Source organism: Eretmochelys imbricata, chromosome 21, assembly GCF_965152235.1.
Source record: "Eretmochelys imbricata isolate rEreImb1 chromosome 21, rEreImb1.hap1, whole genome shotgun sequence".
In the NCBI taxonomy this organism is placed as follows: domain Eukaryota; kingdom Metazoa; phylum Chordata; order Testudines; family Cheloniidae; genus Eretmochelys; species Eretmochelys imbricata.
In genome coordinates this window covers 3,753,965-3,773,258 of record NC_135592.1, presented here as the reverse complement: position 1 = coordinate 3,773,258, position 19,294 = coordinate 3,753,965, and the positions used below count along the sequence as shown (strand labels likewise).

Here is a 19,294-nt window from a genome sequence, read left to right as displayed (position 1 = left end):
TAAAAATAACAAAATATAGAGACTTATCCTTTGCTCACCAAAGGAGTGTAAAATGCTACCATTTTGCTTTGACAGTGTTTGACACCCACTTTGAACTGGTGTAATTGGCGACACGCTGCAGGGCAGAAAGCATCAGCCACAAAGGAGCCCGAGGCCTCTTTGAAATGGGCCTGGCTGACATGCATTAACCATTTGTTAATGCACTTTGATCCAGTCCTATGTGGACAGTCTTCAGCAGGCTAGTGCAGGGTCAATTCACACCCCAGCTTGCCAGGCTGACATGCATTAACCATTTGTTAATGCACTTTGATCCAGTCCTATGTGGACAGTCTTCAGCAGGCTAGTGCAGGGTCAATTCACACCCCAGCTTGCCACAAATTAATGTTCATGCAGACAAGCCCTGATTCTCCTCTCACTCCTGCATATATCAGGAGTCCCTGTTTTGGAAGTTAGTAGAATTTTGCCCAGAGAGAAACTGGTGTGAAACAAGAGGAAGATTAGGTGCATGACTTTCAGCTTGACAATGCATCCTAAATTTTCAAGTACATCAAGAGTTGTTACAAGGAGGAGGGTGAAAAATTGTTCTCGTTAACCTCTAAAGATAGGGCAAGAACCAATGGGCTTAAATTGCACCAAAGGATGTTTTGGTTGGGCATTAGGAAAAACTTCCTAACTGTCAGGGTGTAGTTAAGCACTGGAACAATTTGCCTAGGGAGGTTGCAGGATCTTTTTTGGAGGTTTTTTAAGGACAGGTTAGACAAATGTAATAAGACCATTCTTGACATAGTCCTGCCTTGAGTGCAGGGAACTGAACTACATGACCTATCTAGGTCCCTTCCAGTCCTACACTTCTATGATTATCCTCATCAAATAGGTTTGTAACCCCAATTTGTCTTTGCTGGTTGCAGAATAAAGCATGAAAACATTGTGACTCTGGAAGACATTTACGAAAGTGCAACCCACTTTTACCTAGTCATGCAGCTGTAAGTACCTTCCTATGCAGCATAGGAACAACCATAACATTTTCCTGGTGCTGAGTGTCCATTTCAGCATCCCCATGCAGGATTCAGGCACTCAAATCTGAAAGTCAAATGCACAAAAAATATCCACTCTGACACGTTCATCAATGAACTGTGAACAGGGTTTGAGATGCAACTACCCTAGACATTTCTTCATTGTGCATGGGCCACCTTTTATATTATGTTTCTAAACTCAGATCAGGATCTAACTCATCACAGTTTAGCAGGACAGGAAAGGGCAAGTTTCTAATTAAAGCTATGCTACGTACTGGGCCTGTGAAAGGGAAAATGGGCAAATGTGTCACCAGGAAAGAAAGCAGCTAGCTGTAAGGAACAGCTGAAGGTGTCCCTGCTGTGACTGGATTAAGTGTGGATTCCTCTATCAAGGATTGTTTTACTCAGATTAACTCCATAAATCAGGTCATGTGGTGGACAGCTCAGCACACAAGGCTGAAAGTTAGAAGGGAAACCCCTCCGAGCCCTGGGGTTCAGACAACCAGTAGCAGCCCAAGGCAATTTGGATTTAAGAAATTTTCCAGTTGTACTTATCGGCTCTATGGGAATTATACTAGTGAATTATTTATGGAGCATTTCAAACGCTTGTGTCCGATTGAATAGCCCAATTGGTTGCATCAAGGCAATAGGTTTCAGGGCAACCCCAAACCCTCCTATGTGCATGTGTCATGGGGCTGGTACACCCTGTCCTCCTTTGGGGGAAGGGTGAAGGGGCATTATGGCCCCACAGCTGAGTTTGAATGACCACTCCTAGTCCTGAAGCAGTATGACTTAATGTTTGGGGATCATCAAGGTGGTCCTCCTACATCAGGCTGTGTGGCCTAATGGCCAAAGTCCATATAGCTGCCCTCTTAGTCCAAGCAGCATGATCTTAGGGCCAGAGTCAATGGGGCTGCCCTCTGTCAGGGCTGTGTAGCCTAGCAGCCAGGCTGGTTGGAGGGGTGGGCAGCAGCCAAGGTAGGAAGACCTGGGCCCTCCCTACTCCACCAGGTCCCAACCCAGGGCCCTGGCAGGGGCGGTGTTGCCCCCCACCAGTTCGGCAGGGCTTCTGCCAAACCACTCCAAGCTAAGCTCCGGTTTTATGACCAATTCCCCTCTGTTTCTCTGAGTCACTTGCTACTTGTTCCTCCATGGCTTGTGTTGGGATTTCAACAGCCTCTCCTCCCCCTGTGGTGTCAGAGGTCTGGGGGTCATGGGTCATCACAATCTGGCTGGCCTCCATGCCCTAAGGTCCTGGCAGTCCCTCTGCAAGAACCTGCATCACATGTCCCTTCCCTTTGGTGGTCAGTCCCACCTGAGCTGAGTTGCTCCCTTTTATATCCATGTTCCAGCTGGAGCATGCCCAGCAGAGCTGAGGGGGTGTTGCCTCCTTGGCCCACAGAGTAGGATTAACCCCACTGAACCAGTTTGGGCCTCGTACACCCTGTCCGTGTTTAGGCATCCATTGGCACTTGAGCAAGGAAAGCCCAGATACCATAGTGATGAGTGTGATCTAGATAAAGATCTAGTTTCCATATCTAGATCAAGGAAAATTTCCTGCTCCTGTCTTTTAGTTTTTAATATCCATACTCTTCAGCTGGTGGTGTGTGCTATCTTCCCTCAGGGTATCTGGCGGGGAGTTGTTTGACCGAATTTTGGAACGAGGAGTTTATACTGAGAAAGATGCGAGTATAGTGATCCAACAGGTCCTGGCAGCAGTGAAATATCTCCATGAGAATGGAATAGTTCATCGAGATTTAAAGGTATGTAGACACTGGCTCTTTGGAAACAGCATTGCCCTGTGAAATTAACAACGTCTGCAATGCAGCACTGCAGAGTTCACTAGCACGCAGTGAAATTCTGCTAATGTTCATCAGCTTTAAGATCATGCTAATGTCACTATCACCACCCAGTAGATCATCTCCCTTCCCCCCCAAGACTGACCCTCATGCTTTCATTGCCAAAAGCACACCAGGCTCCTATGTAAAGTGCAGGGGCAACTCCATTTGGTGGTAACGGTAGCAGGTTGCACCAAACACACTTATCCATAAAGTTGTGCTCAGTGAGTGTTAACCTGACTCCTGAATTCCACAGAACCACTGCCTGGAATCGGAACCTCACTCTGTATTCTGTGCAGTGACTTTCTAGAGGTTCTAGTGAGTCATCATACTGTTTGTTCTGCTGGCCTAGAAGTCAAAGAGCTTCGTGAAGTGGCAAGTGAACTGTTTACAAACCAATTAACTCCAATGGCTCTCTTGCCATAGGGGCCTCTAAAGAGAGGCCAGTGGCATAATCCATTGTTTATACAAGTGTCCCCTGGCACCAGCAATAGGAACAAAGTCTACAAGCATATGGGTACATAACAGGGTGTCCATACCTGGAGTCATTGCTGGTGAGAATAGATATGGGCCTGTTCTGGCCTAGATTCCTTAGACAATGTCACTTCAGCTCACAATAACAGTCAAGGTTGTCTGGTTTTCCCCATATAAGGCTGCAGCATCAGCAGCAAAATACAGAACTCCTTTGGATTGAGTGTCAAACCTGGTCCAATATTGAAGTAAAACTATTTGTACTATGGTAGGGTCCAGGGGCCCTACATGCAGTAAGACCACCCCTGTACCCAGGGAATTGACAGTTTGGGTTCTAGAAGGGTGCTTATCTGATGCTCATTTCTGCAGTATCTGAATGCCTTGCTCTCACTGATGGGTTTATCTTCAACAGCCCTGTGCAATAGGGAAGTATTACTCACCCTTACAGAAAGGGAATTGAAGCACAGGGTAGATGAAATGGCTTGCCCAGGGTCGCACAGGCTGTGTCTAGGAAATTAACTTGGGTCTCAAGTCCCAGCCCAGTGCCCTACCCCCTAGAGCATCCTTCCTACCTAAAACAAACCCTATAAGAGGAAACCAGTTGGTAGAGCAGACAACAGGCATTGTGGGGAGAACCTAGGAATGTATTCACCATGTTACTGATGTGGTTTTTAGAGCAAAGTTGCCATTATCTCTGGCCACCATTTTTATTTGTGCGTGAACAGAAGCACAAATGACCCTATCATTTGTCAATTGTAGTTGTCCCTCTTTGATTGTTGGTGCAGCATTTAAATTCTAACCATTTCCTACCACCAGCCTGAAAACCTGCTTTACCTGACTCCTGAAGAAAACTCCAAAATCATGATCACAGACTTTGGCTTGTCTAAAATGGAGCAGAATGGCATCATGTCCACCGCTTGTGGGACTCCAGGATATGTTGGTGAGCAAGGGGGCAAGGATGGACTTTCTCACTGACCTACATGACACAGGCCTACGTAAGCCTCCCAGGCACTTTCCAGAAGAAAGCAAAGAAATAACATGCTTATGCATATTAGTAACATGCTAATACACTGTGTAGGTGGCACAAAAATCCAACTGGGGACATGGTTTTTAAGGACAGCAAATCTCAGACTTAAAAGACAAGGTGTGCAATATACACTTTTTAAATTACAGCCAAATCTTGAAGTTTGTTTTTTTAATTATAAAAAAATGTATGGGAGTTTTGCTTGAGTAAGGATTTCAGGATTTGGCCTGTAAGTAATATTTTTGGGGATTCCCTTGTGTCTGGTTAGCAGAACATGTCTGAGACAGCTTGACCAATGGCTTGAGAGCTCCAGGGTTCTAACCCATCTCCAAACTGACTTGCACAAGGCTCGAGTGCAATCAGTCTGTCTTTACATGCTCCCCATCTGTAAAATGTAACAGTAGGGAGCCCATCCTAGGCTCTGGACCCCAACCCATATATTGAAAATCACAAAATGAACAAATTAGTATGACTCATCACAAGGGGTGGTAGAGCTAATGTATGTCAGATAGCATTTTGAGGCTATAAAGTTCTGTGTAAGAACAACCAGGTATAAAAGATCAAACTGAGAACCTGGCTCCTTGGAACACACAGGAACTGAGATCCAAAGGTTGGAAGCTTAAGCTAGACAAATTCAGACTAAGGTGCAAATTTTTAACAGTGAGGGTAATAACCATTGAGAATTTACATTTATAGATTTGAAGTGGAGTCTCCATCACTTCAAGTCTATAAATCAACACAATGGTTTTCTAAAAAGAAGGGGTCTATAGCTCAACCAGAGGTTAGGCTTGATTCACACATTAGAGTGACCTTTGTTATGCAGGTTGCATTAGATTATCCTGTTCTTTCTAGTCTTAAAATCTGAGTCTGTCACCTCGCTGCTGCTTGGGATTCGGTGGGTGGCAAATGCACAGAACTCTGTTTGTACACACAAGTCACTAACTCCCTCTCCAGTCTGAAAGGCTCACAGATCAGGTCGATGAGAAGCCAGTTATTGGATGTCCAGTCACTTGCTATCCTGAAATGGTTTATATTGCCTAACTTTGATTTGCTTTTGATTTCCTGTAGCTCCAGAGGTCCTAGCACAGAAACCATATAGCAAAGCTGTAGATTGCTGGTCTATAGGAGTCATTACCTATATCTTGTGAGTATAAGCCAACAGCATCCTTGCTTTTTTTGACAGGTGCTCAGGATTCTTCACTGGTGTGGCCCCTTGTGTGATCCCCCCATATGCTTGTGCAAAATGAGTGTGATATGCCACCGGTATAGGAGCCCTCATTTGTTCACAAGGTGAAAGGCAGTGAAGAGTCAGTGTAATAAAGACTGCAGCCCAATTCACTATAGAGCCTACCCTGTGCACTATTCCTTCAGTACCATCACTATTATCCAGCATCCCCTCTGTGCTTTCTAGGTTCAGCTGCATCCCATTAGCTGCACACCAGCTGTGGCTGTCCTGACATTGCTGCACTGAAGCTTTTAACCTTTTTCTGAATTCATACACCCAGACTGCGCTGTGTGGTGGGGATACATACCACCTTCTCCATTCTTCTCTTATCCCTGGGATACGCACCAGCTGACCCTGGTAGAGTTAAAAAAGCTTGTGTGCATGGAGAGAGGAGGTAATCAACTTCCTGTTCTGCTCCAGGCTGTGTGGATACCCTCCTTTCTACGAAGAGACAGAATCCAAACTGTTTGAAAAGATTAAAGAAGGCTACTATGAGTTTGAGTCTCCATTTTGGGATGCTATCTCTGAGTCAGGTAAATCTCACCCCCTGGGCAGCGCTTTATTAGCACCCTGTCCCTCTCAGGCATGCAACATCTGCAATCCAGAACTCTCTGGATCCTGGATGGGCTGAACTCTACAAGGGAGTGCAAGTGAAGGAGACTTTAGTGAATTGCATCCTCACATTTTCCACAGCAAGTTATTTTCTTTGCTTCCTGGCCACAGTAAGGGTTTCCATGCACCTTTCTCTGAAGCATCTGGTGCAGGCCAGGATCAGAGATGGGATACTGCACTGGGTAGGCCACAGGTTTGATCCACTCTGGCAATCCCTACATTTCAGCAATAAAACTTGACCCATCTTCAGTTAACATGGGCCCCTTAAGCAATGTGTATCTACTGAACACATGTCCATTTTACCTTTGGGACAGTGTTACAATACTGTGGGTTTAGACATGGAATATTTGATGCTTAAACAGCATGTTTTATCTGCCAGTGTTTGCTATCAGCTTTAGGATTACTTCCTGTAAGTGTTAAGACATGATTCTATCTCTGTTCCCCACAAACAGCCAAGGATTTCATCTGTCGCTTACTGGAGAAGGATCCAAATGAGAGGTTCACCTGTGAGAAAGCCCTGAGGCACCCCTGGTGAGAGCAACGTATCCCCTAACATGTGCACCTAACATTGCTGGTCTCCACATTTAGTACTGGAGTGCTATCTGTAGCTTACAGAATGGTGATGTTACTATTCTCTAGTTTTTTCTTTGCAATCTGACTTGGAATGTTCTGTCTTCTTTCATTTTTTTTGTGAAGAAAGTGGCTATTTGTGCATGGTTCACCTTTTAAGATGGAGGGGAAACAATCCCACTGATATTTTCTCAACTCTGAAGTGTTTGTATTATGTTTTGTTGCTGTTTTTCCCTTTTGGGTTTAATTACTCTTGATTGAATGTACAAAGTAGTTATCTGCCTCCAGAATATGGAATGCCTCTCAAATGCCATCTGCCTACAAGCCTGTTTCTTCTTTCCCCAACTGCAGGATTGATGGAAATACAGCCCTTCACCGGGACATATACCCATCTGTCAGTGCTCAGATCCAGAAAAACTTTGCAAAGAGCAAATGGAGGGTAGGTTGTGTTGCCATTGGGTGCTCTAGAATTATTTCCAAAGCAATTCCAGTTGCTGCAATCTAGCCATGAGCACACCTTCAACACCACAAATGGGACCCCTTCCCCCAGAAATCAATTTGGACATCTTGCATAACCATTATTTATATTATGGTAGGACCAAGAGGTCTCAGCTAAAATTAGAGCCCCTCCATAGGGCTGAATATGATACAAAAACAATACGACACAGATCTTAAAATCTAGACAAAGGGTGGATTAGGAAGGATTAGTCCCATATTACATGGGGGGGGGGAACTGGGGCACCAAGCAACTGACTTGCCTGTGGGAATTGAACCCAGGTTTCTTAGGTCTTACCCTCACACCTGTCCTTCCTCTGTCAGCTAATCTTGTGAGATTGGCACTGCTTCCTTGTTGCAGCGAGGTTGGCAATGCTGCAAGAACAGACTCTTCCATGGCATTTTAATTACTCTAGCTCAAAACTGAACCCTATTTTTGAACAAATCTTGCTGCTCTGACCAGTCTGTAAGTAACAGTGAATTCCACAGCTGCCTTATCAAAAAGGGTGGGTGAAATTCTCCCCTGCATTTCCTTATGCTGGGGTTGAACATGGCCCATCTTCAGAGCAGCATGGCACTAATTAGTAAATTGCTAATCAGGAAATATACTCCATTCACTCAGCAGCTTGGGAGATGGTCATGGTGGTTTTATGTCCTCTTCCTCAGCAAGCCTTCAATGCTGCAGCTGTTGTGCGCCACATGAAGAAACTCCACATGAACTGCCATGCACAGGCTGACGTCAGCCTCCCGGTCATACAAGTGTCAGAAGTATCCAGACTCAACAGCCCTATGGTCACCAGCCAAGAGGTGCCCACTCAAGACAAGAAGTTGCTAATCCCCGTGTTAGCATGTCAAATTCCTCCCAGCCAGCTTGACCAAAACACCCAGATGACACTGAGCAACCCATTAGATCACTTGGTTAATGGGTCGCTCTCAGTTGACAAGTGCTTGATCCTGCCAGACAATCCAAGCCCTCCAACTAGAACTTCTTGCAGTTGCAGTTCAGCTTCTGGAGGGCACGAGAAGGTGAAGACTGTCTTCTGTTCGGAGTCAGCACTACTTAAAAAAGCTGCCAAAAACCAGTAGGTAGCCACGTTGTCCATTCTAAATATTGAGCCAGATTTATCTTCACAGCACAGTCCCTGCAACCAAGTGGCACTGGGCTTTGTGGAAACATGGCAGATGCATTGCATTCCAAGCACCAGCTGTAGGTGGGAAAGGGTGGGGGGGGGAGGGGCAGATGGAATTTTGGATAGGTGTGGCTGGCCAAACTCCCTCCCACTCCCTTGGAGGAGGGCCTTGGGCATCAGGTTGAGACACATTGGCCAGGTGACATGGCAGAGTCCTCAATGTACTGATATACCAGAGGGCTTCAGTTCCCCAGCATCCTCAATCTGGTGCCTGTCCACAATTTGGAAGGGCCTATTTTTTGGTTTTGTTTTGCAGTTGCTAAAAATACTGGTCCTGCTCCTTAGCTGGCATTAATTGCACTGTTATGCCATTTGAGTAGCTAGCCTACTGTTTATATTAGAAATAGCTATTTCTGCTCAACTGAAGAATGTACCTAGTCTCTCTTCACATTTTGCATTTTTCTCTTTCCACCACCTCAAAACCAGTCACTTCAAATCAGAGGTTATCGTACCCATGAAAACCAGTAACAATTCATACCGTGGCACTGGGCAAACTGGTGTGTGTTTGGTCATGTGATTGGCAAGTCATCCATTTGAGCCAACTCATCTTTAACGGTAAGTGCACCAAGATCAAAAGGATTATTGCTTTAAAGTGATGAAGCAAAATGTCTATGGATTATAGAGTTTTCTGGGTGGAATAAGCTTTTGTTTTGGTTGTAATCAAGGCTGAGCAATGTCATGGCAGCAAGAGTCTGAAAAACTGAAGCATCTTTCAACTTCTGTTGAGAGCAGTTCTGTGAATCCAGGGTCCAGATTGGTTTCTATGGGAGTTGCTCACATCCTGTTGCATGAGAATAGGGCCCCTCTGGGCTCTAACCTATAGAAAAGAGGTAGCACATAGCCCTGCCATTCTGAACTATAAACAATTGGGAGTTATTAAATCAGAGCAACCACAAACTGGACAATGTCAGTGACTGTAAGCTGTTGCCACATAACTGCTCCATGGTGGCCTATATAAAATGTGATTGAGGGAGTCACAATCCAGCTCAGATGAGGCAAGTGTCCATATCTCTCAAACCACCAGCACAGTCAGCACTGACTGGCTCCTTAGGCATTCTCAGCAGACATCAAGGACTGATGGGGCCATGAAACCTGAACTACTTTCCCATCCTTAGCTGTGATTCACCCAAGTCAGGTCTGAAACGTAGTGGCCCCACAGCCTCAGGAAGCCTGCACTGCTACCCAAAGCTCTGCTCTTGATTGGAAAGAGATCACCTACCAGAGGCACAGGGACATCTGTGTGAGCATGGAAGTGGCTTTTTTTTGACTGCAGATGAGATGGATTTGTACTACTGTAAGTAAGCTCTAAGAAGTATTAGGATTAGACATTGCATGAAGGAAAATATTCCCCCAAACTAAGGTGAGGATGTTAGCTCAGTTCTCAACATCTACTTGGGAGAAGTCAGTCTTGCTTTATAGTACAGTTCCAAATTCTCTATAAAAGGCTAATAGATATACAGACATGAGCAATATGTTACCAGTTGCTTTATGCACATCAGCAGAAAGTTATCAACCTGTTGGAGTCCATTCCAATTGATTAATCACTTAGTAATCCTTTATAAGCTGCAGATTAATGGAACCAAGCTAGCCCTGGTGCTGTAAGCTAAAGAAATACAGGCTGCAGGAACTGTCCACTGAAACAATTCTAACAGTGACATTGAACTCTCTCCCATTCCAGAAGGGCTGATTTACTGATTTCTGCACTTCACAGCCAGAAAGCACTAGCACGAGGAGGGGAGACTGAATCCTGGCAGAAGCCAGACAGGGAGCCATTTTCTCAGAGGAGAGCAGCCATGTGGTGGAGAGCTGCACACTTTTTAACTCCGAAGTAATCCTTCAAAGCAACAACCTTGAAGAGTACCTGTCTCATGAGAACACGGAGCAGTTGCTTGAGAGAAGGGAGGTGTAAGCACATGAGGCTTCTGCTAGTACCTTCCATCTATATGACACATATGTCCTTGCACAAGGCTGTATCTTCGTTCTTTGTAGAGATTGTGTAGTTGTTCAATGTGTAACAAACATGCTGCACAGTATAATTCTTTTAAAGCAAAGACAATGGTATTTGTTTAGTCTATACCTCTCTGCTAGGTTTGCTGCTTACTCCTGAGCTCCAGCATGTTGAAGTCCAATATCAATTGCCTCTCTTGGGTGTGCAGTTTTCCTCAAGCTGTGAAAAGAGAGAACTTGCTACCATCCTCCACCTGTCTGATCAAAGTGAGGTCTAAATTACCTGCTTCCACATCTGTAATTGTGTAATAAACACTATGCTTAATAAAGCTGACTTTTATTTTGTAAAGTACCTGGTGGTTAGACAACTTAAACCTCCCACTGCAAATGCAGACCTGTTCCTTACAGGCTTCAGTTTGCAACATATTGTCTAAGTCCAACTGGATGGTATCTAACTCCACCTGAGAGCACAACTGCTCTTACGTTTGTATAAATAGGGCTTATTCAGTAATCTGCTCCTGGGCCTGGTCCTATATTTATCTGTAGCCTTATTTCTACTCCTCTCATGACTCCCTTAGAAGAACTAAATGCACTGTACCAGAAAAGTTAAACCTCAACTCTGATCTTTGTCATTCAAAAGGTAAAATCCAGGTGCTAAAACAAACATCCTCGGTCACATTAACAAACCTCATACAGAAATAACTCCTTCCAAAAGGCTTTTTTCATTAGTTATATCTTCCCCCTTTCCTAGAGCCCCCCAGGGTTGCTTCAGCCAGGCCATATAACATTCATTCTCTCCAGAGGCATTTTTGTCCTTTTGGGCTCCATGCTAGCATTTTCTAAAGCTACAGCAGTTCTGTTACCAAAGACACTAAGTGTGAGAACAAGAAAATTCTATGAGAGGGGACTAACTACCCCAGTCAGTGTTTGAACAGAAGGCAGACTCTGCAATTACAGGGCAAGATGGAGTCCTAGCAGCTCATTGATTGATTAGCAACCGGTGTAGTAGGCGATTCTTTCATGGATATGACTGCTGATCTTTTCCACTTGCTCCTCCAGGCCTGCAAGGCTGGCTGACTTGATGATTAATGCATTGTTGCTTTTCTGAATTTCCATTTCTATACCTGAGGAGAGAGCAAGTCAGGATTAAGGGGAAGATAGTCCAGGAAAATGATATTGTGCCCTAAGGCCTTCATCACCCTTCTGAAAATCTAAACCCTCTCAATCTAAGTCAGGAGAGCAATATGAGAACCCACCAGAACAGCCAAACCCACTAGCCCTGCCTAGGACATGTCCAAACCAGTCAGTAAGTACATCAGAAAGCCACTGTCCAGGGCACCCCATAACATCAGTCAGTGTTTCTTTCCAATAAAGCCACTCCAGACAGTGACCATTGAAGTCAATGGAAATTCCATTACTGACATCAATGGCTGAGCAGAAACAAGCCCATACTGTATGCACCTTGTGTTTTAGAAGGGAAATTATACACTAACCTATATAGCAACATCAAGACTCCTTGCTGAGTTCAGCAGTCTACAAACAGCATTAAGTGACTAGCAGCAGCATCCAATCAAATCCCTGACACGGAGAGGCACCTTTGGTGAATGATGTTCACTAGAGCCACTGCTTTATCACTGAAATCAGTGCCACAGCTCTGGCCTGATAACTACTTGGGCTCAGTGCCATTCTCTAACTTGAAAGGCTCGAGCCTTCTGGCCAGGGCACTTAATCTGCAGCGTGGCTGGTACCCAAAGCACACTGAATGAGGCCCTTAGACATGAGGGCTGGAAATGAATGCATGGTGCATCAGTGTATAGGAGAGGAAATAGAGAAGCAGGTTCTTGAACCTAGTCCATAGGGGTTTGAGTGGTACGGTGGAGTTGGTACATCGGCTTTTGCTCTCCAGCTGCAAGTTCCAATCCCTGCATGGGCCACAAGGGATTTGGTGGAGTCTCAGCCTCAGTTCCCCTTGCATGCCTCTCACAAAACACCTACACCACTGGCATGGAGGGGAAAGGTACACAGCAGGGTCCAAATTCATCCTGGTGAGGCCAGGGAGGGGCATGGCATGAGATTTCTATTACTCAACCCCATAATGTTGCACTGCAACATTATCTAGCAGCAACAGAAGCAGCGACCAGAGCTGTGCAAAGTGCTGTGAGGTTCAGTGAAGAGATGTGACAAATGGTGGGCACATTAATCAATCCATTTGTCATGAAAGCCACAAAGCAGAATCCAGTTGTCTGGGTTTCTGTGGCTAACACATTTGTCCTCCAAGTTCTTTACTTAGGAGGGTGTTTCTTGTATCTACAAGCAGAATCACTCATTCAGGGCTTGGCTAGATTAAGGGAATTTGTACTCGCATAATTACATTACATTCCTGGGGCCAAACAGGGTTTATATAAGAGTAACTCACCCTGCTGGTTTACACCTACACTAGGGCTTTGGATCAATGTAGAGGGAGGAGGATGAGGAACCTAATATAGAGAGGGCTTCCGCCATCTAATTCTGCACCACTCCCTCTCAGTCTTCTGTTCCTCTTCTAGTTCCATTCCCTCATCACCTGGCATTATGCTCTGACAAAGCCTGCACAAATTTACTTACTTTCCATCCTGAGCATCATAGCCCAGGTTTCTTCAAAGAGCGCTTTTGCCTCCCTGTCGATACTTTGGATCCTGCTGCCCTGCACTCCCAGTGTCGAACTCTGTCCCATCCGCCTCTTTAGCTCATCATATTTTTGTTTTACACGTTCAAATCCCTGTGGGAAAGCGAATGAGCAGTGGTGAACTCAAGCAAATAAATGAGGTCCAAGTGATGAATGACCTCTAGACACTGCATTGGAGCTCTGTGTTATAAATGGCCATTATTACTATTATAGAGATATTAAAGACCATAATACATTTACATACTGGTTTCCAATGCCTTCATAGAAACCAATAATTCAGCATCATCTGGATTAACATGTTGCGTTCTGGTCACCCCATCTCAAAAAGAATGTTGCAGAAATAGCAATAAGAATAATCAAGGGCCTGGAAAATTCTCATATAAAGAGACGTTGAAAAGATTGGCATTGTTCACTATAGAAAGGAGATGAAGAAGAGGGACAAGATAATAGCATATCAAATAATGAATAGTTTAGAGTTGAGAGAGAGAGAGAGAGAGATCAGGAACTTCTGTTCTCCCTGTTTCATAACACAGGAATAAGGGGACATTCAAAACTGATAAAAGAAAATTCCCTCTCACATGTGTAATTCAATTGTGGGATTCATTGCCTCAGGAAGTCATTGAGGCCACAAAATTAGCTAGATTCAAAAAAGGGATTGGATATTTCTATGGATAAAAAGAAAATGCAGAGTTATAACAGTCAATGCTAACAATTTTTGGCAGGGATATTAAACCTCGTGCTTCAGGGCTGAAGTCAAACTAATTGTTAGACCAGGATGAGACCTAATGTGGGGGCAGATATCCTACTTCTGCTACTGCAGGGTTCTTACACCTTCCTCTAAGCGACTGGGTGCTGGCAATTGGCAGAGGTGAGATAAGTAGACTAGATGGACCTTAGGTCTGAACCAGTCTGGTAATTCCTATGTTCCTAAAAACAGAGTAATTCACTTTCCATGCAGCATTCAAGTATGTTCTGCACTTTTGTGGCTTTGTTCCTGCATGAGAAGAAGAAGCTAGTAACAGATTATGGGCAGAGTCATTCCTAGGCTCCTACGAGACCTCCCTTGTACCTGCTGAGTGCTCCTTGCTTGCTCAATGGCTTCTTTTGCTCTCTGCTGAGCATCGGTGGCCTGCAACTGATTCTGCTCCGCCCTGTGCCGCAGTTGGCTGATTCTCTCAGTGAAGTTGTCCAGCTGATCAGTAATGTCTCTCATACTCTTCTCCGTTGGACCAAGGACAGCCTGGATCTGAAAGCCAAAGGTGTTTGGTATTTTAAAGAAAAGCTCCTCCCAGAACATCATTAATGATATATCATCCTCACAGGCACTCTTATGATTTATTATTGGTCTGTAATACAGACTCAGTAGTGAGTACAGCCCCCAAACCAGGGTCCCACCATGATAGGCTCTGTTTAGCTCAACAGAACAAAGATGGGGTAGGGCACAAGGAGAAAAACAGTCCGACTTTTACAGCAAGCCAATTTTGCTAGGATCCTGCCTCTTTGCCACAATTGTGGGGCATCATTGCACCAGCAGGGTAGGATGAAAATGGGCGGGAGGGGCAAGGATGTGATTAGTAACTTACCCTCAGTGGCAAGGCACTTTGCAGGGAGTTCCACAAGAGTTTCAAAGGAGCAGCGTGCAGGCCACGCAGCATTATAATGCTAGGAATGCAGCGCACATCACTCACCTCATCAATGCGGAGTTGGATGAGCCGAAGGGAATAGCTGGAGCCACTAATAGCATCCTGGGCTTCCTGGAGCACTGTGTTTGCTTGTCTCAAATTCTCCACCACTTCTTCCACGTTGCCCTCTACAGCATTTGCTCGGTTCCTGGGGGAATGCAGTAGGGAAGCATAATTAAATCAAAAATGTATCGTTATCTTTATAATGTAATTATAATGACAACACATGATGAGGTATTGCTTTGTGGCTCAAAAGTTAAGAACCGGCAGAGGGGAGATAAGCTGGACAAGTGGAACATCTTGCAAAGAGAAGATGTGAAAAGCTTGTAATAGAAACCAGAAGTCCTGAAGCCACTGTACTTTAACCACTTGACCATGCTGCCTTCCAAGAAGAAAAGCAGTGCTGTACTTCCTACCACTCGGACAAGGAGGCAAGATGGGAAAAGAAACCAAAGCCTCCATTAGAAGCACAACTGCTTCTAATACTTGGTAAAGTGGGGAAAGACGAATTATTTAAGGGGGAAGAAAGTGCCCAATTAGTTGCTTAAAGCTTTACATCAGTTACACTGGCTGCCAGTTTGAAGTGAGACTTTTTACTTTCCCCTGAAATGTCTGCATGCAAAGCCAGACTCCCCTAACTCATCATACTCAGCTGGTGTCAGATGCTCTCAATGGGTTTACACTCTTATCGCATTAACCTTCTCTCCAGAATATTGCTATGATGGAATGATCATAAAATAAACCCATTCCAGCTCCACAAGGGTGCTCTGTTTTGTTTTTTGTTTTGTTTTCAAAGGGACAAGCCTCCCAACTTTCATCAGGATAGTAAATAGGCCATTTAATGCTCGTGTCCTCTCCCTTAGTAACTGTGCGATTATAAGATCCCATTTACTGAACTGGAAATCCCTGTTCAGCTCTATCATCTCTCATGATAGGAGCTCAAAGAAGCAAAAAAGGTTCCCATTGGTCAGGGAAAGATCCCCCACCCCAATATCTATAATGAAGGGATGTCAGACTATTGTTATTAGAGGCAGGGTTTATTATCTGCATTGCAGTATCAGCTGGAGGCACCAGTCAAGACTGGAGTCCCATGTCTCTAGGTACTGTACAGACACACAAGCTATGGGGCTAGAATCTCAGCTGATATAAATCAGCACATCTCCACTGAAGTCAATGCAGATTTACACAAGCTAAGGATCTGGCCAGCAGTCAAATGCAATTTGGCTCCAGTAATTCTGGCAACATTATCCCAACCATGCTGTGTAACGTGACTCAGGCACAACCAAGGTGAATCTGGGAGTCGGAGTTGCTGGAAGGCCACATGGACAGCGAGCAGCAGGATTGAAATGGGGAGTCTCTCTCTTCTGGAGGGACTTGAGAAACGCAAATATACGGCCACTTCCATCCATTTCCAAGGACTCTGGGTCAGGCCCATAGACTCTCATCCTATTAGCTTAAAGCCCAGTTTACCTTGCCTGTTCAGCCTCTTGCTGAAGCCTCTTGGCCTTAGCGATATCACCAGCTGTTTGGGTGAGGATGCTCTCAGGACACTGCAGCTTAGCAGCCAGGTTTCGGATCTCAGTCATTTTCCTCAGGACGGCAGCAGTGTCCGTTGGGAGGCGGAGCGAGAGCACATAGTCGCTGACCTCCTGGATGGTGGCAGGGTCGGTGGCTGGGTCTAGAGAGTTTACAAACAAACAAAAGTCAGGTAGAGCTGCAAGAATAGCGTGCGGGCAGGTCTGGGAGCACAGCACGGGGAGCCAGAAGTCCAGGGGACAGGCAATGCAGCAAGTGACTATAAACACCAGGTTCAGGGGTTACGAAGTCCCAGCTCCTCTAGCTCCCGCTACCTCCTCATTCAAAGAGTTGCATGTGTCTGCCAACATGCGGCCAGATTACCGCTAACTTAGTCCATTAGTGTATCCCCCATTTTACAGTCCCTCCTAAGGGACCCTAGGCAGTACTTCAGCCAGAGCCACTTGCTACACAGATAAGATGTTCTGTATGTCCCAGCTGTAAATCAGTCTTTGTGGATCCCACCATGCAGGCAGAGTTTCAACCGTGGGACAAAATCCAGGAGGTGACTCTCTGACAACTGAACCCTCTGAGCTCAGGGGAGTCGGATCAGTTGAGCAGAGAGACAATGGGCCAGATTCAGCTTTGCACAAGTCAGTGCAGGTTGCTGCACCAGCTAACGCTAGGCATAAGCTTGACCCATGGCCTGGAATAAAATAAGAACTGGTTGAGATTTAACTAAGGACACTGCAAAACACTTCAGCCAAGCTTCCAGCCAGAGTACTAAAACAATACCTTTGATTTGACAAAGAAATCTGTGCCTCTAAATGTGGAGCACAGTCTGACACTAGCAACAGACTGAGCAGCACGTGTATTCCAGGACAAGCCTCCTCCTCGATCACCACTGAAGAGAGAAGAGCCGTGCACATCCCAAAGGACGCTGCGTTAGGGATTAGCTGGGGTTTGGTAATCTCTGTAATACCTGACAGTGCTGATTTTCTTCTTCACCTAATTCTTATAAGGTTGATCCGTTATTAAAATCTGCTTATGAATTATAGGTCATCCCACTGGCTGTGGGGCACAATAAATTCTTTAGCCTGGTTAATAGTCTGCACCATAGAAGATTTGCTTGAGTGCTGCTGGAAAGCTGGTCTAGGTCTGAGTGCTGTGCAAAAGCCACCATCATAACTGATGCTAACTTAGGGCCCTGAAAGGCTGCCTCAGCATCGAGGCGAAGAAGAATGTACTCTGCTCTCAGATGCTAGGATAGAGGTGTAATGGCAGTGGAAGACACATGACGAAATCTCTCCCTGCTGTCGCTGTACTGTACCTGCTCTGCAGATAGAGTGCTTGGTGCCCCAGGACTGTCACTCCAGCTCTTTTCACCTCTGCTAAATTCAGTTGATTTGTTTTTAACTGTTTTTTTTCCATCTTGGAAAAGGAGAGTGGTTCCTGAACAGCTGTGGGAAGCGTGGCTAGATTTCTCATTAAGTTCTACAGTACAGAAGGCCGAGGGCTAGCAACTTCTGCCCTCGCTACAGCCACTTACGGTAACTTCACAGATGGCATTTGGAGGCCATTAAGGCAATGGGCTAAATCTGTCCCAGGTGTAACTCCATGGAGGTCACCAGGGTTATACCACCAGTAGTTAATCTAGTTCTGTGAGAATGGCACAATCAAAGCTTGACTCTGAAGATGGTGGTCAGACTGTACTTTCACTCCCCAGGGGAGAACTAATTTAAGTTTCAGGTGCTGAAGGCCCAAACCTTTCTAGATATAGTCAAATACCAGAGCTGACGACATTCAACTTATATCAATGTTAGTCCATTTTTGAATACAAGTCTGCTGTCCGGGGCTCATGGTGCATTAGTGACATTTACACTCTTAGGCAAAGCAAAAGCAGCACTCCCTTTAAAAATGGTTGTCTTAGTGTTAGACTAAGAATATTAACCAAGTCTGATTCCCCAGACAGTGCAGTGTGAACTGATGCAAGGATGATAGTGGGTGTTGCAAGATATTATTAGAACTAAGAGAACTGTCCACAAAAAGGCCCAACGCCAGTCAGAACTTGGTTGTTCTCAGGTCTCATTGAAACTCGGACTGCAATTCAAATATTTGCAAACCTTTTGAAAGCTCCTGGGCCTTTTTTCCAGCAAATCTGATGCCAATTTATTTTTTCCTTGCAACACGAATTAGGTGAAACTGAGACCTTTTCACTGAGTTTTGGGCTTTCTTTGAGCTCTAAGTACAAAGCAAACCTTGGAGGTGTTTAACGTACATGGATCAAAACCAAAGCAAATATTTGTACCATGAGACAAACCCCTGGGTTATTATTTCCTTGGCTCTTCAGAAAACACATCTAGGGAGCTAGAGCTGATGGGGATCCCAATGGCCTAGTGATTATGTAACTCTTCTGCCAGGATTCCCTTTCTCAATGCAACCAAGAATTCCTCTCATGAGATTTAAAGACTAAGCAGAGAATACAAGGCCAGATCTTCAAAGGCTTCTTTAACTGTACTCAGAACTGGCACATCCACTGTAACCAGCCAACAAACCCTTGTCCAGGTGAACAGGTGTAAGTCAGGTTGGGGGAGTGATTCCCTGACCTGTTCTCACCTCTCCCTGTTCTTGTGGCTAAGGTTTTCCATCCACAAAGGGACAAGCATGGGCATGCTGTGGGCTTAGTTAAGGAGTCCCTTAGAGGTTTCCCCTCAGTGTCCTGCCCTCACATGCATGGAGACTAATGGATTTACCTGACAGGAAGTTGCGGACTTGCTGGATGAATTGCTGGATGCGTCGGACGTCTCCTTCTATCTGGGTCCTGGTTACACTCACTTGGTCCCCGAGACGTCGTGCATTGCTTTGGATTTGGTTTGCAGCCGTTTCTGCTGCCCTGATCTGCCAACAACAGTACCCCCAGTAAAGTCAGGTTCTACTTGGCACAAGACAGCCTAGAAAGCTCACCAGCCCTGTCTGGGCTCTGTCACCAACTCCGTGGGTGACGTTGGGCAAGTCACTCCACCACTCTCTGTCTTGGTTGCCCCATT

General features: G+C 45.2%; 2 protein-coding genes across 4 annotated transcripts in view; one reads left to right on the top strand and one right to left on the bottom strand.

Moving 5' to 3' along the window:
* CAMK1G (calcium/calmodulin dependent protein kinase IG) overlaps positions 1–10,714 on the top strand; it is a 68,690-nt gene extending 57,976 nt beyond the window's left edge. For all 3 annotated transcript variants that reach the window (XM_077839168.1, XM_077839169.1, XM_077839170.1), the window contains 10 exons: positions 909–983; positions 2,638–2,776; positions 4,139–4,262; positions 5,415–5,490; positions 5,992–6,104; positions 6,636–6,714; positions 7,105–7,192; positions 7,915–8,330; positions 8,865–8,993; positions 10,117–10,714. In XM_077839168.1, the coding sequence (XP_077695294.1) occupies positions 909–983; positions 2,638–2,776; positions 4,139–4,262; positions 5,415–5,490; positions 5,992–6,104; positions 6,636–6,714; positions 7,105–7,192; positions 7,915–8,330; positions 8,865–8,955 (1,201 nt within the window). In that variant the 3' untranslated portion in view covers positions 8,956–8,993; positions 10,117–10,714. The remainder of the gene's footprint in view (positions 1–908; positions 984–2,637; positions 2,777–4,138; positions 4,263–5,414; positions 5,491–5,991; positions 6,105–6,635; positions 6,715–7,104; positions 7,193–7,914; positions 8,331–8,864; positions 8,994–10,116) is intronic.
* A 661-nt stretch (positions 10,715–11,375) lies between these two features.
* LAMB3 (laminin subunit beta 3) overlaps positions 11,376–19,294 on the bottom strand; it is a 44,771-nt gene continuing 36,852 nt past the window's right edge. Inside the window, exons 17-22 of the mRNA XM_077839303.1 lie at positions 19,001–19,145; positions 16,203–16,410; positions 14,739–14,880; positions 14,120–14,296; positions 12,990–13,143; positions 11,376–11,509 (exon numbers count right to left, since the gene is read on the bottom strand). Coding sequence (XP_077695429.1) covers positions 11,376–11,509; positions 12,990–13,143; positions 14,120–14,296; positions 14,739–14,880; positions 16,203–16,410; positions 19,001–19,145 — 960 coding nt within the window. The remainder of the gene's footprint in view (positions 11,510–12,989; positions 13,144–14,119; positions 14,297–14,738; positions 14,881–16,202; positions 16,411–19,000; positions 19,146–19,294) is intronic.